The sequence below is a fragment of the Mesoplodon densirostris genome, chromosome 8 (assembly GCF_025265405.1).
Source record: "Mesoplodon densirostris isolate mMesDen1 chromosome 8, mMesDen1 primary haplotype, whole genome shotgun sequence".
Taxonomy (NCBI): Eukaryota; Metazoa; Chordata; class Mammalia; order Artiodactyla; family Ziphiidae; genus Mesoplodon; species Mesoplodon densirostris.
The window spans coordinates 85,421,421-85,434,617 of record NC_082668.1 but is presented as its reverse complement, the minus strand read 5'-3'; the positions used below and the strand labels follow the sequence as shown (position 1 = coordinate 85,434,617).

Sequence of the window (13,197 nt, the reverse complement as noted above, 5' to 3'; positions counted from 1 at the left end):
CCTGAAACTTTTGCTGGCTCACCTCATTTATGTCTGCTGAAAAGAAACTGTTGAAGTTAGGTCTTTCTGCACTACCATATTTAAAACTGCAACCACTACAATACTCCTTTGTGCTTTCTCTGCTTTCATTTCCTATTAATATTATATGGGGTTGGCCAAAAAGTTCCTTCAGTTTTTAAGTAAAAATAAAAGACACATTTTTCATTTTCACCAGGAACTTTATTGAACAACATATTCACCCTTCTGTTCCACTACTTTCTGCCATTTTTCAGGCAACTTCATAATTCCATCTTCCCAAAACTTTTTATCTTTTTGAGCAAAGAACAGTTCTAGGTGCCTTTTACAGTCTTCCAGGGAACTGAAATATTTTCCATTAAGAGAATTTTGTAAAGACCAAAATAAATGGAAATCCAAAGGTTCAGTGTCTGGTGAATATAGCGGATGAATCAAAACTTCCCAGCCAAACCATAATAGTTTTTGTCTGGTCATCAAAGAAACATGTGGTCTTGCATTAAACTCATGGAAGATTATGCGTTTTTTGTTGACTAATTCTGGATGCTTTTCGCTGAGTGCTGCTTTCAGTTGGTCTAATTGGGAGGAGTACTTGTTGAAATTAATCGTTTGGTTTCCCAGAAGGAGCTCATAATAGAGGACTCCCTTCCAATCCCACCATATACACAACATCACCTTCTTTGGATGAAGACTGGCCTTTGGTGTGGTTGGTGGTGGTTCATTTCACTTGCCCCACGATCTCCTCCATTCCACGTTATTGTACAGTAGCCACATTTCATCGCGGGTCACAATTTTTTTTAAAAAACAAAATGTCTTCATTACATTTAAGTAGAGAATCACATGCAGAAATACGGTCAAGAAGGTTTTTTCACTTAACTTATGTGGAACCCAAACATCAAAGTGATTCACATAACCAAGCTGGTGCAAATGATTTTCAACGTTTGATTTGGATATTTTGAGTATGCCAGCTATCTCCCACATGGTATAACGGTGATTGTTCTCAATTAATGTCTCAATTTGATCACTATCAACTTCATCTGGTCTACCCAACCATGGAGCATCATCCAGCGAGAAATCTCCAGCACGCAAAACACTTTTGACACATTTGACCAGTCACAGCACCTTCTTCAAAACCTGCTAAATCTTGTTTTTGCATTTCAGTTGCGTTTTTATCTTTCTTGAAATAAGAAAGCATAATATGCTGAAAATGTTGCTTTTTTCCTTCCATCTTCAATATTAAAATGGTTACACAAAAATTCACCAATTTTGATGTTTTTTAAAATGCATACAGATATGACAGCTGTCACAATACAATCTAACAAAATTGTTTCAAATGAAGTTAAAGACACTTAAGTGCTACTAGAGCCATCTTACAGAAAAAACCAAACAAACCTTTTGGCCAGCCCAATATAATTTACTCACTGATTTTGCTTACTGAATGATAATCTCCATTAAGGCAAAATAGTTTCTCAGTTTGGTTCTCTCCTTATCCTATATGCCTAGAACAATTCATGTCACATATTAGGTGCTCAATAATTTTTGTTGAATGCACAAATGTCTCCCTATTCTATAAACAATGATTGAAGCTTCTCAGTCTTTAAATAATGACTTACAATATCTGACCTTTGTCTTCTAAATTAATTCTTGCAATTAACCTTCTACTTCAACCAAACCATACTACACCTGCAATCCACCTTCCTGTTTCCTGGTTATTGTTCTTTTGAGTCCACATCCCTCCATGCTTATATAAATGATACCCTTACTTCAAAGTCCACTTCAAGATAATCTCTTTAGCATGGGGTAAAAGAGAGTAAATTTTTTCATTTATATTGCCTTGAAAATACAGAAAATATGAAGATACAACAAAAGTTAATCATAACTATACCACCTTGCTCAATATCCATTAATTTTTTTAAATTTGAATCATATTTATACATATATGTTTAGTTTAAAAAATCACCTTAGGGCCTCCCTGGTGGCGCAAGTGGTTGAGAGTCCGCCTGCCGATGCAGGGGATACGGGTTCGTGCCCCGGTCTGGGAGGATCCCATATGCCGCGGAGCGGCTGGGCCCGTGAGCCATGGCCGCTGAGCCTGCGCGTCCGGAGCCTGCGCATCCGGAGCCTGTGCTCCGCGACGGGGGAGGCCACAACAGTGAGAGGCCCGCATACCGCAAAAAAAAAAAAAAAAAAAAAAAAAAAAAAAAATCACCTTAGAATCTTGCTATATTTTTTGGTAATTAGTACTTGGACTTAACAGTATTCTTTTCCTTCTTTATGCCTCTTCTCTGAAATCCTATTTTTTATATCATCTTAACCATCTTCACATTTAGATTCATATGTAAATATATTCCAAATTTTGTTTTAATGAGTACAATTTGTATTATTACTATATTGCAAATAATCATGTAACTGATTCTTAATTTAATTTAAAAATAAAAAATGGATATAAATATTATGCCTTGACCATAAAGAATCTCAAATATCCAAACTTTTGTTTATCTTGATAGCATATATTCCTGTTACCAGAAAATAGTTTTATCTTTCTTTAAGTGATTTTAACACAGAATGATTTTCTTATATCTTTCTGTAGGTCATCATTAAGATATATTGAAATGTATATTAAAATATTTCATAAATTTCTTAGTAGGCTTTGACTGTATCTTTTCCATAATGAAGTTTTTTTACACATTGTTTTGATTAAAGTTAAAATTAAATTCTATTCACTTTTTTGATATACCCAGGTGTTTTGTCTTAGCTTAATAGGCAAATCTCGGGAAGAATTAAAGCCACTTATTTCCATTAAATTCCTTCGAGCACTCAGAGTTCTATCTCAATTTGAAAGAATGAAGGTAAGAGAAAAGTTTCTAATCTATAGGTTTTTATTTAGGATTAATAAATCTCCATAAATTAACAATCATTGTTGTCTTCACATTTGTATCTTTAACAATATTAATACAAAAGTCTTACATACTATTAATTAAAAATATAGAAGAAAGGTTTATTAGTTATGCTTATTAACATTTTAGGCCTTTATTGCTCATAAGATATGAAAACTAATAAAGATAAGCAAAAAATTAATAGTTAGAGAAAAAAGTAATAACCCACTGATACATAGAAGTATTAATGAAATTATGTCCATGTTAAAAATATAACTGATAGAAAATGAAATGTTGATCAGTTAGCTAACTTTTTTAAATTATAAGGACATCATACACACTTATTAATTTTCCAATATAGGACCCCTATAATTCAAATGTTGGTGCATTTAATTTTGCCCCAGAAGTCTCTGTGACTGTCCTCAATTCTTTTCATTCTTTTTTCTTTATTCTGCTCTGTAGTTATTTCCACTATTTTATATTCCAGGTTACTTATCCATTCTTCTGCCTCAGTGATTCTGCTATTGATTCCTTCTAGAGAATTTTTAATTTCATTTATTGTGTTGCTTATCATTGTTTCTTTGCTCTTTAGTTCTTCTAGGTCCTTGGTAAATGTTTCTTGTATTTTCTCCATTCTGTTTCCAAGATTTTGGATTATCTTTACTATCTTGAGTACTCTGAATTCTTTTCAGTAGACTGCCTATTTCCTCTTTATTTGTTTTGTCTGGTGGGTTTTTACTTTGCTCCTTCATCTGCTGAGTATTTCTCTGTCTTCTCATTTTGCTTAACTTACTGTGTTTGGGGTCTCCTTTTCACAGGCTTCAGGTTCGTAGGTCCTGTTGTTTCTGATGTCTGCCCCAAGTGGGTGAGGTTGGTTCAGTGGATTGTGTAGGCTTCCTGGTGGAGGGGACTGGTGCCTCTGTTTTGGTGGGTGAGGCTGGATCTTGTCTTTCTGGTGGGCAGAAACATGTCTGTTGTTGTGTTTTGGGGTGTCTGTGAACTTATCATGATTTTAGGCAGCCTCTCTGCTAATGGGTGGGGTTGTGTTTCTGTCTTGCTAGTTGTTTGGCATGTGGTGTCAAGCAATGGAGCTTGCTGGTCATTGAGTGGAGCTGGGTCTTAGCATTGAGATGGAGATCTCTGGGAGACATCTTGCCAACTGATATTATGTGAGGCCAGGAGGTCTCTGGTGGTCCATTGTCCTGAACTTGGCTCTCCCACCTCCAAGGCTCAGGCCTGACACCCGGCCGGAGCACCACGACCCTGTCAGCCACACGGTATTCAAAATGTGATCTTAAGACCAGCACATGGTTATCATGTGGCAGCTTGTTAAAACTTGAACATCTCAATCCTTCTTTTCTTTTCTTTTCTTTTCGTTTCGTTTCTTCTCTTCTCTCTCTCTCTTTCTTTCATCAACCACTCTCATTGTTTTAGTTCTACTGCAGGCATTTTACTCCTCACATTTAATAAACCAGGGCCTCACTTCTTCCCTTCCAAAGGTTGTGTTGGGTGAAGCTGTGCTGGGCTGACCTGGTTGGGGTTCAGAAGCCCTCAGGACCTATTATATTCTTCCAGCCTCTCTGTACTTCTTAGAAATCCAGCCCACTCAATCTGTCTGCCACTCCCTCAAGGCAGACCCATCTTCTAAAGCTAAGACATTTCCTTTCTCCTCCACAGTTAAAACTTTCCAGAAAGATCAGCAATCCAAGGCTGGTATCGTCTGATTAGCCAGCACTGAAGTTGCTCAGGCAGGAGGCAACAGGACCGTCTGGGCAGGTGTGGGTGGTGAGGTAACTTGGGGTGTGCTGAGGTTGACACTAGAGCGCAGGCTCATGGCCTTTAATATATATTTTTAATTGAAATTTGTTTTTTAGGTTATTCAAATACCAGATGTGATCTATTTAATCTTTAAAGATGGCCTTTTTTGTTGTTATTTCAATATGACATTACATTAATAAATATTTCCAATTTAATTAAAACACTTGCACAGTTCTTACTTAAAGTTTACATGTTTGTTTTTTATATGCCAGGTGGTAGTGAGAGCTTTGGTAAAAACAACTTTACCCACATTGAATGTGTTACTGGTCTGCCTTATGATCTGGCTGGCTTTTAGCATCATAGGAGTACACTTATTTGCTGGCACATTCTATGAATGCATTGACCCAACAAGTGGAGAAAGGTTTCCTATATCTGAAGTCATGAATAGAAGTCAATGTGAAAGCCTTGTGTTTAATGAATCCATGCCATGGGAGAATGCAAAACTGAACTTTGATAATGTTGGAATCAGTTTTCTTTCACTGCTTCAAGTAGTAAGTACATGTTTGAATTTGTGAATTACATGTTCATTCATATTGTATGTGAACATAAAGGACAAAATGTGGGTGCTTAATAAAGTTGGTTTTAAATTATTTTAGCAATTATTAGTTAGTAGATACATGTTATGGGACATACTATACTAAGCTCATTTAGAAAGACAAAAGTGAAATATAGTCCTTGCTCTGTTGGGAGAAGGAAGTGGAAATAAAGGAAGGACTAATGGAGGAAATGACAGGTACTGGCCAAAGCTATTTCCTCCACCACTGATGAGATAATAGGTTCACATTTTTTGATCTAACTCAGATTACTGCTATTTTGTTTCTACTTAGTGCTTTGAGGAATGGCTACTTGGTCCCCCAATATCTAGCAGATATAAGGTGGTGAATAATTCCTGTCTTACCTCTGTCATAGTAAAACACATATACAGCAGTTACAACTAACTATGACACTTGGGCAGCGTGTATTTATTTACCATTTATCTATCTATCTAACCAGTGCCCTCTCTGTCTCTTTTTATTAATACTATCTTAAAACATTTTAAGTTATTAACTACAATTAAGCTAAGTAGTTTTAAAATAGTTGTTAACAGACAATATAAATGTAAAAATGAAAGTGGTAAAGATCTCAGTTACACAGTATATTGAAGTGTGGTCAGCCTTACTAATCAAATGCTTTACTGTATTAATAACAGATTGAGTTTTAATTTTTATTTGCCACAAAGCATAAGATTTCCATAAAAATTAAATACATGCCATTTTTACAGGCCACATTTAATGGATGGATCACTATTATGAATTCAGCAGTTGATTCTATTGGTGTAAGTACAATATAATCCTAGAGCCACTGTTAAGGTTCACACAAAGTCATTTTTGCAATTCAAGGACAGGACACAAGCAATAATTGAGCAATTAACATGGTAAAAGCAAATGCTTATGCTAGATAGAAATTAAATACATTTCAGATTGAATATTTCATGAACAATGAACTCCTTCCAGGATTATATACAATGGTGGAGGTCAAATAGACCCATTTGAAAGATGATCATAACAATGATTAAACCAATGCAATAAACTTTAAAATTCAAATAAAAGCCATGATATCTCTTCACCAAAGAACAAGGAGGAAATATTGCCTCAAGTATCACTGTTGTATTTTTTTTGTCATAAATTATTTTCTAAGTCTTAAAAGGTCAGTATAAATATTTTGCTTATTTTCTCACTTTTTATTTTATTTTTAAAAACAATTTTTTCAGAGAAATTTTAGATCTACAGCAAAATTGAGAGGGAGGTACAAAGATTTCCCATATACCCCTGCCCTCACACATGCACACCTCCCCATTATTGACATTCCTCACCACAGTGCTACATTTTTTGCCAAAGATGAACCTACATTGACATATCATATTCACCCAATGTTCATAGTTCATAGGGTTCACTCAGTGTTGTACATTCTATGGGTTTGGACAAATGTATAATAACATATACCCTTCATTATAATATCATACAGAGTATTTTCACTGCCCTAAAAATCCTCTGTGCTCTGCCTTATTTCGCTTATTTTTTAACTTAACTTTTAGGTAGATATGCAGCCTAATTTTGAAGACAACATCTACATGTATTGTTACTTTATTGACTTTATTATCATTGGATTATTTCTTCCTCTGAGTATGTTGATTGGTGCTATTATTGCTAATTTCAACAAACATAAAGTAAAGATAAGTATAAATATTCTTTGTTCATCAATGCCCGAGGGGAAAAAAATGTCCTGCTTCAAATAATTGGTTTTGGATTCAGCTTAATATTGTTTTTATTTGGTACTTATCTTTAAAAAAATGATTGATGTTCCTGCAGATTGATGGATATTGCTGAAATGTTCACTTTTACATTGTTTTCTATATTCAAATAAGCACAGACAAGTTTAAAAGTTAAAAACTACAAATGTTTCTGTATATAGGTTTGTAAATAATGACATGCTGAAAAATAACATAGTTATGCATCTGCACAAATATCTGAAGATGTTCAAGAAAAATAAACCACACTTTTTTACTCTCTGATATACTCAAAGCTTTCAGAGTCATAAGCAGCAGAGACATCTTTGTCGGCTGAAATAGCTTTTTCTGCTAGAAGTAGAGGGAGTCATAAATCCTAACTACATGACGTAAATAGGAGCCCTCGAAACAAATAAGAGAGAATTCAGAGGCAGAATTGAACAACACATGTTTGGTGCCATCTCCACACAAAGACTCCCTTCAGGGCTTCTATTAATACAAATGCCTCAAAAGTCATATAAGTTCACTTATTTTAACCTCAGGGCCCTACTTTCTATTAGGTGTAGGAATGCCTTATGGTAAATCAAAGAAAAGAAGAGTTTAATCTTGAAATTCCATCTTTGGCCATGTCATCAAGTTTAACCACATGTAGAATCTGGTAAACAAACCACTCTGAGTCTGCACTAATTAGATGGGATTAGAAAGATCAGTGGTCAAATGAAATATTCATTGGATTGGATGCTTCATCTTCCTAGGGATTTCAACCTAATGGGATGATATCCTAGGATTTGCTTCTGGACTTCAAACTGATGACCCCTGTCAATTTTAAGTGAGCAAGTCCTGCCATGGGCAGTAACAATTCCTAATTCCTAGATTAACACATTAAATGTTCACCTCTTATTCACTTTGCATATTCTGTATAAGATACTGAAATTAGCACTAGAAACACAAAGATGAATAATCCCTAGGAGGTTCAATGAAGAGGTAAGCACTGGTGCTTTTTGAATAATAGTGAAAAGCATCTTCTAATAGTATTTGGAAAATTAAGTAATGTATGAACATATAAAAACACATATATGACCAATTATATTTCTTCCTGATTATTAAAAGGTACAAACCAGCTTTACCTTCAGCTTTTTAGTTCAACTTTTCTTAGTCACCTTTCCAGATATCCTCTGCTGTTTCTCCTTTGTCTCTAACAAAAGGTAGGCCTCAGTAACTAAAAAGTTAAAATAGGGTTGACTACCCACAGGAAAGTTCATCAAAAGATAATTATCAATCATTTCCAGTATATACTCTGTGTTTTGTATGAATTTTTGTGCAGAAGGTCAGACATGTTTAAACATGATTTAGTTCATTGCAGTTAAGCCTTTTTTAAAGTATTAAATCAATAATTGCCAAACTTTCAAAAATGCATATTAATGTAAGATGAAATTTGGATTAAATATGATTTTAATATCTTTTTCTTTCATTTCTTTACCTGGGAGGCTCAAATATCTTTATAACAGTAAAACAGAAGAAACAATACCATGCACTGAAGAAGCTGATGTGTGAAGTCTCTCAAAAACCAGTACCTCGCCCAGGAGTAAGGAAATACCTAGATTTTTTTTTTAAGTTCTGAAAAAGTTTCCTTTATATATTCTCTCTTAAAAATGAAGATGTGTTTTTAAAATTCTTAACAACAAATGCTTTTGACAAAATTTTTTAAATATAGTCTTTGAAAGAGCTTTTGATGGTCTTTCTGTTTGTTTGCTTTTACTCTGTGCTATAGTTATAGCTTGGTAAAAACTTAGTCTTCAGTTATTTTCCTATTTATGCTGGGAGGGAAGCTGTAAATCTAAAGACAATATGTCTGTATAAATATCTTATTAATAAAAATATTACACCTTTTTTCTTTACACACAGAACAAATTCCAAGGATTTGTCTTTGACTTGGTAACAAATCAAGTTTTTAATGTCATCATCATGGTTCTTATATTTTTCCAAGCAATAACCATTATGATACAAAGTGATGAACAGAACCCCAAAATTGATATTGCTGTCTACTGGATTAACTCAGTTTTTGTTACACTGTACACTGGAGAATGTGTACTAAAGCTCATCGTTTTCCATTATAACTATTTCACCAATGGATGGAACATTTTTGATTTTATGGTGGTTGTTTTCTCTATTACAGGTAAGATTTTGTTTAGTCAAATTTTCATTTGTAATAATATTAATTCAGGCAAGCTCTTAGAGTAAACATCTCCTGAGATATAGTCTCTTAATAAGCAAAACAGGTAGGGATCCTTTTTATTTCCAGCAGGAATGCCTTACATTTTTACATTCATACATGTACACATGCCTGACAGATATAAGATATTAAAAATACTTTCTGAATTAATACGTAGACTTTACTTCACAGACCACCAGATAAACTCTTAATTACTCCTTCAGTATATCACATACATTATTTTTCTAAGTTGACACTAGAAGGACCTTTATGTCTTAGCATGATATAACCTTTCAAACTCATTACTGTTCCCTTTCCTCTAATCTCTAAAACTGTTTGCTACTTTCACAACACTAGAGTTTTAGGGTTTAATGAATTTGTTACAAGTTTTCTCTTACTCTGGAGATCCCAGTCCTTTATTTAACAAATATACTTGATTACCCTCTTTGTGAATATATATTATGCTGTGTGCAAAGAATTCAGTTACAAACAAAGTAGGCATAATTCCTGTATATACATAGTTTATAATCTATCAAGGGATGCAGATAATTAAACAGTACATGTTAATGTTGTGCTATTAAGGTTATGATAAGGGAAGAAGCATGGGGTGCCACAGCAGCACAACAGAGCGAGGAGCACCTAATCAGTAAGTAGAGATCAGAGAAAACTTCATGGAAGAAGCAAAAATCTAAATAGAGACCCATTGGATAAGGAGGTAGCCAAGAATCTAGGATAAAAGTGTTTTAGGCAAAGAAAAGTGTGTTTATTGTCTGCCTCCTATAAGACACATACTAGAATGTTATCTCCATAAGAGTAGAAACAATATTTAATGTTATTGTCAAGTACTATTCTATGCAGTCAGTAGTGAAAAATGTAGATAAACTGCTCAGTTGTGCTCCCAGAAAATTCATTCATCAGCTGGTAGTAGAGGCAGTGCAGCTAATATTGATAGACAAGTACAAGAAGCTTGCTAGAAAAGTCTGTAAAGTCAGGAAAGGGCTGATAGGAAGAAAACAGAGGAAAACAGAATTAAAGAGCCCCATGAGATTGAAATGAGAGTTACTGAATCAGACATCTAGAAGGAGAGAAAATTGCAGTCCGAGATAAAGATGTTCAAATTTGAGATCTCAGAAAGTCAGGTATCCTGGGTGCAGAATGTGGCCATAGATGGGTGTGTCTACAGTAAAATGATGGAGATTATTAAAATTTAAGAAAGCAAAATACTGGAGGGCTAGCCTTTCAATGGGTTGTTGATGGTAGGTGCTGGGGTGGAAAGGGTGACAGTGAGCCATGTACCAAAGTCTCCAGTGAATATGAATGAGGGAGAATGAATAGTTCATAGAACCAAGGAATGGTAGGAGATGGTATAGTTGAATGTCATGGTCCACAAACAGTCAAAAATTTCTTTTTTGTTTATAAAATTAATGTGAAGGAAATGTATCTGAAAATCACATTGGAAAGAGGGAAAGATGCTTGCTTGTTCCATCTTTCTACCCTGAGAAATGTGGAATGGGAAAGAGTGAGTTATCTGTGCTTGAGAGTGTTGCAAGGGAAATAGCGTCCTCAAGATAGAGTCAGGTTTTAGATAAGAAAGGAAGTGAAGAAAATTTAGTGATGAAGAAGAAAACTGTGTTTATAATTAAGTAGGGAAACCTCCTGCATAATGGAAGGGTTTGAGAGATTGAGGAGAAATGAAAATTTGAGTCAGAGTAGAAAGTTCACTAAAGCACTGTGGAAATGAGGGTATATGTAAGATAGAACGTCAGTGAGAATGCCATCATTGACAGTGACCAAATTAACAGAAATGTGAGACATGATCCTTCCAGATTCAGCAAACATACCATCTCATTTAGAAGTTTCATGGGATTTTCCCCTTCTCCACCTTCTCAACTCAGAATGAACCACACCCTCTCCAGTACTTTTAGAGAGCATCCCTTATGTTTTTTATGGTAATTATAATTCCACCTTGCTTTATAGTTATATATCTCCCTCTCATAGTGCCGTCATCCTCCCACCATTGCCAGAAAGAAAAGTTCTTGGCGAAGATTCATTTATTCAATTCACATTTAAAGCTCCTAAGGTCCCAGATACTATTTATGAAGTCAATAAATCAAATTATAATCTGTGATCACTGAATACAAAATATTTTTTAAACTATGTTTATCCACTAGGTCTTTCTGCCTTGCCTTATAGTTAGCTTAAATATCTACCTCTACTCCCTAGATTATAGGGTCTTTGAGGATAGGAGTCATGTCACTCATCTTCGCATATTTTCTTGACATCTTTATTAGGTACCCAATAAAGGTTGGGTTGAATTAAATTTCTTGATCTAACTGCAATCAGGAAAACAAATATATGACTACTGTCCTATATTATGAATTCATGCCATCTGTGACTCCAGAAGTGCTTGATCTGTAATACTCTGAAAATGATGGTAGAAATAATTCTCTTCCAATTTTGTTAGACACTCTGAGCATTGCCACAATTAGTATTTGGCTAACCCAGACTTTCAATATGTGCTAAATGTTATACGGGAAGGATTAATTACCTTAACATATAGAAGAAAACCAAAGAAATGTAAAATAATTTATATTCCTCTAAATAATTGTATTGCCTGCTTTATCTTTTCCTACACCAAGGACTATTTCTGCCTCTGATGGTGGGATATTACCTTGTACCTCCTTCCCTTGTGCAACTGATACTTCTCTCACGGATCATCCACATCCTGCGTCCTGAGAAAGGACCAAAGGTGTTCCATGATCTGCTGCTTCCTTTGATGCTGTCCCTCCCCGCATTGTTGAACATCAGTCTCTTCATCTTCCTGATCATGTTCGTCTACGCCATATTTGGAATGTACAATTTTGCCTATGTTAAAAAGGAAGCTGGAATTAATGATGTGTCCAACTTTGAAACGTTTGGCAGCAGTATGCTCTGTCTTTTCCAAGTTACAATATTTGCTGGTTGGGACGGGATGCTCAATGCAATTTTCAACAGTAAATGGTCTGACTGTGATCCTGATAAAATTAACCCTGGGACTCATGTTAGAGGAGACTGTGGTAACCCCTTTGTTGGGATTGTTTATTTTGTCAGTTACATCCTCATATCATGGCTGATCATTGTAAACATGTACATTATTGTTGTCATGGAGTTTTTAAATATTGCTTCTAAAAAAAAAGCCAAGACATTGAGTGAAGATGATTTTAGGAAATTTTTTCAGGTATGGAAGAGGTTTGATCCTGATAGAACCCAGTATATAGACTCTAGCAAGCTTTCCGACTTTGCAGCTGCTCTTCATCCTCCTCTTTTCATAGCAAAACCAAACAAGGGCCAGATTGTTGCCATGGATCTTCCCATGGCTGTCGGGGACAGAATTCATTGCCTTGACATCTTACTCGCTTTAACAAAGCGAGTTATGAGTAAAGATGTAAGCATGGAGAAAGTTCTTTCAGAGATGGAATCTGGATTTATGTTAGCCAACCCTTTTAAGATCACATATGAGCCAATTACAACTACTCTGAAACGAAAACAAGAGGTAGTCTCAGCAACCATCATTCAGCGTGCTTATAAAAGTTACCGTTTGAGGCAAAATGACAAAAAAACATCAGATATTCATATGATAGATGGGGACGTGGAAGTTCAGACTATCAAAGAAGATTCATATTTTGACAAAACGGAGGGAAAGTCAACTATTTAAAGCCAGATCTAATCCCACTTACTACCTTTCTACCTTCTTTACATATTCCCCAAATGTTAAAAGTTTAGATCAGAAATAAAAGCAAAGATCAGAGAAACGAAAGATTTCACTTAAAAATCAATTGTTTACAACCCATAGAAGATAAGCTTGTGCTCACAAGATCCCACGTCCAATTCACTTTTACCCCTGTATATTCAGTCTGACCAAGACAACCCCTTAATATTACTGCAGAGTTAAATTGGGTTAAAACTGTTGTTTAATAATCCAATACTTGTTTTCTCTATATGGCTTATATGGTGTGTGCTTCTTCTGGAGGGTT

The 13,197-nt window shown here is 35.1% G+C and overlaps 1 protein-coding gene across 1 annotated transcript in view; it reads left to right on the top strand.

Moving 5' to 3' along the window:
• Positions 1-12,878, top strand: part of SCN7A (sodium voltage-gated channel alpha subunit 7) — a 56,136-nt gene extending 43,258 nt beyond the window's left edge. Inside the window, exons 18-24 of the mRNA XM_060106464.1 lie at positions 2,754-2,861; positions 4,919-5,197; positions 5,968-6,025; positions 6,785-6,918; positions 8,453-8,557; positions 8,878-9,148; positions 11,824-12,878. Coding sequence (XP_059962447.1) covers positions 2,754-2,861; positions 4,919-5,197; positions 5,968-6,025; positions 6,785-6,918; positions 8,453-8,557; positions 8,878-9,148; positions 11,824-12,878 — 2,010 coding nt within the window. The remainder of the gene's footprint in view (positions 1-2,753; positions 2,862-4,918; positions 5,198-5,967; positions 6,026-6,784; positions 6,919-8,452; positions 8,558-8,877; positions 9,149-11,823) is intronic.
• The last annotated feature ends 319 nt before the right edge of the window (positions 12,879-13,197 follow it).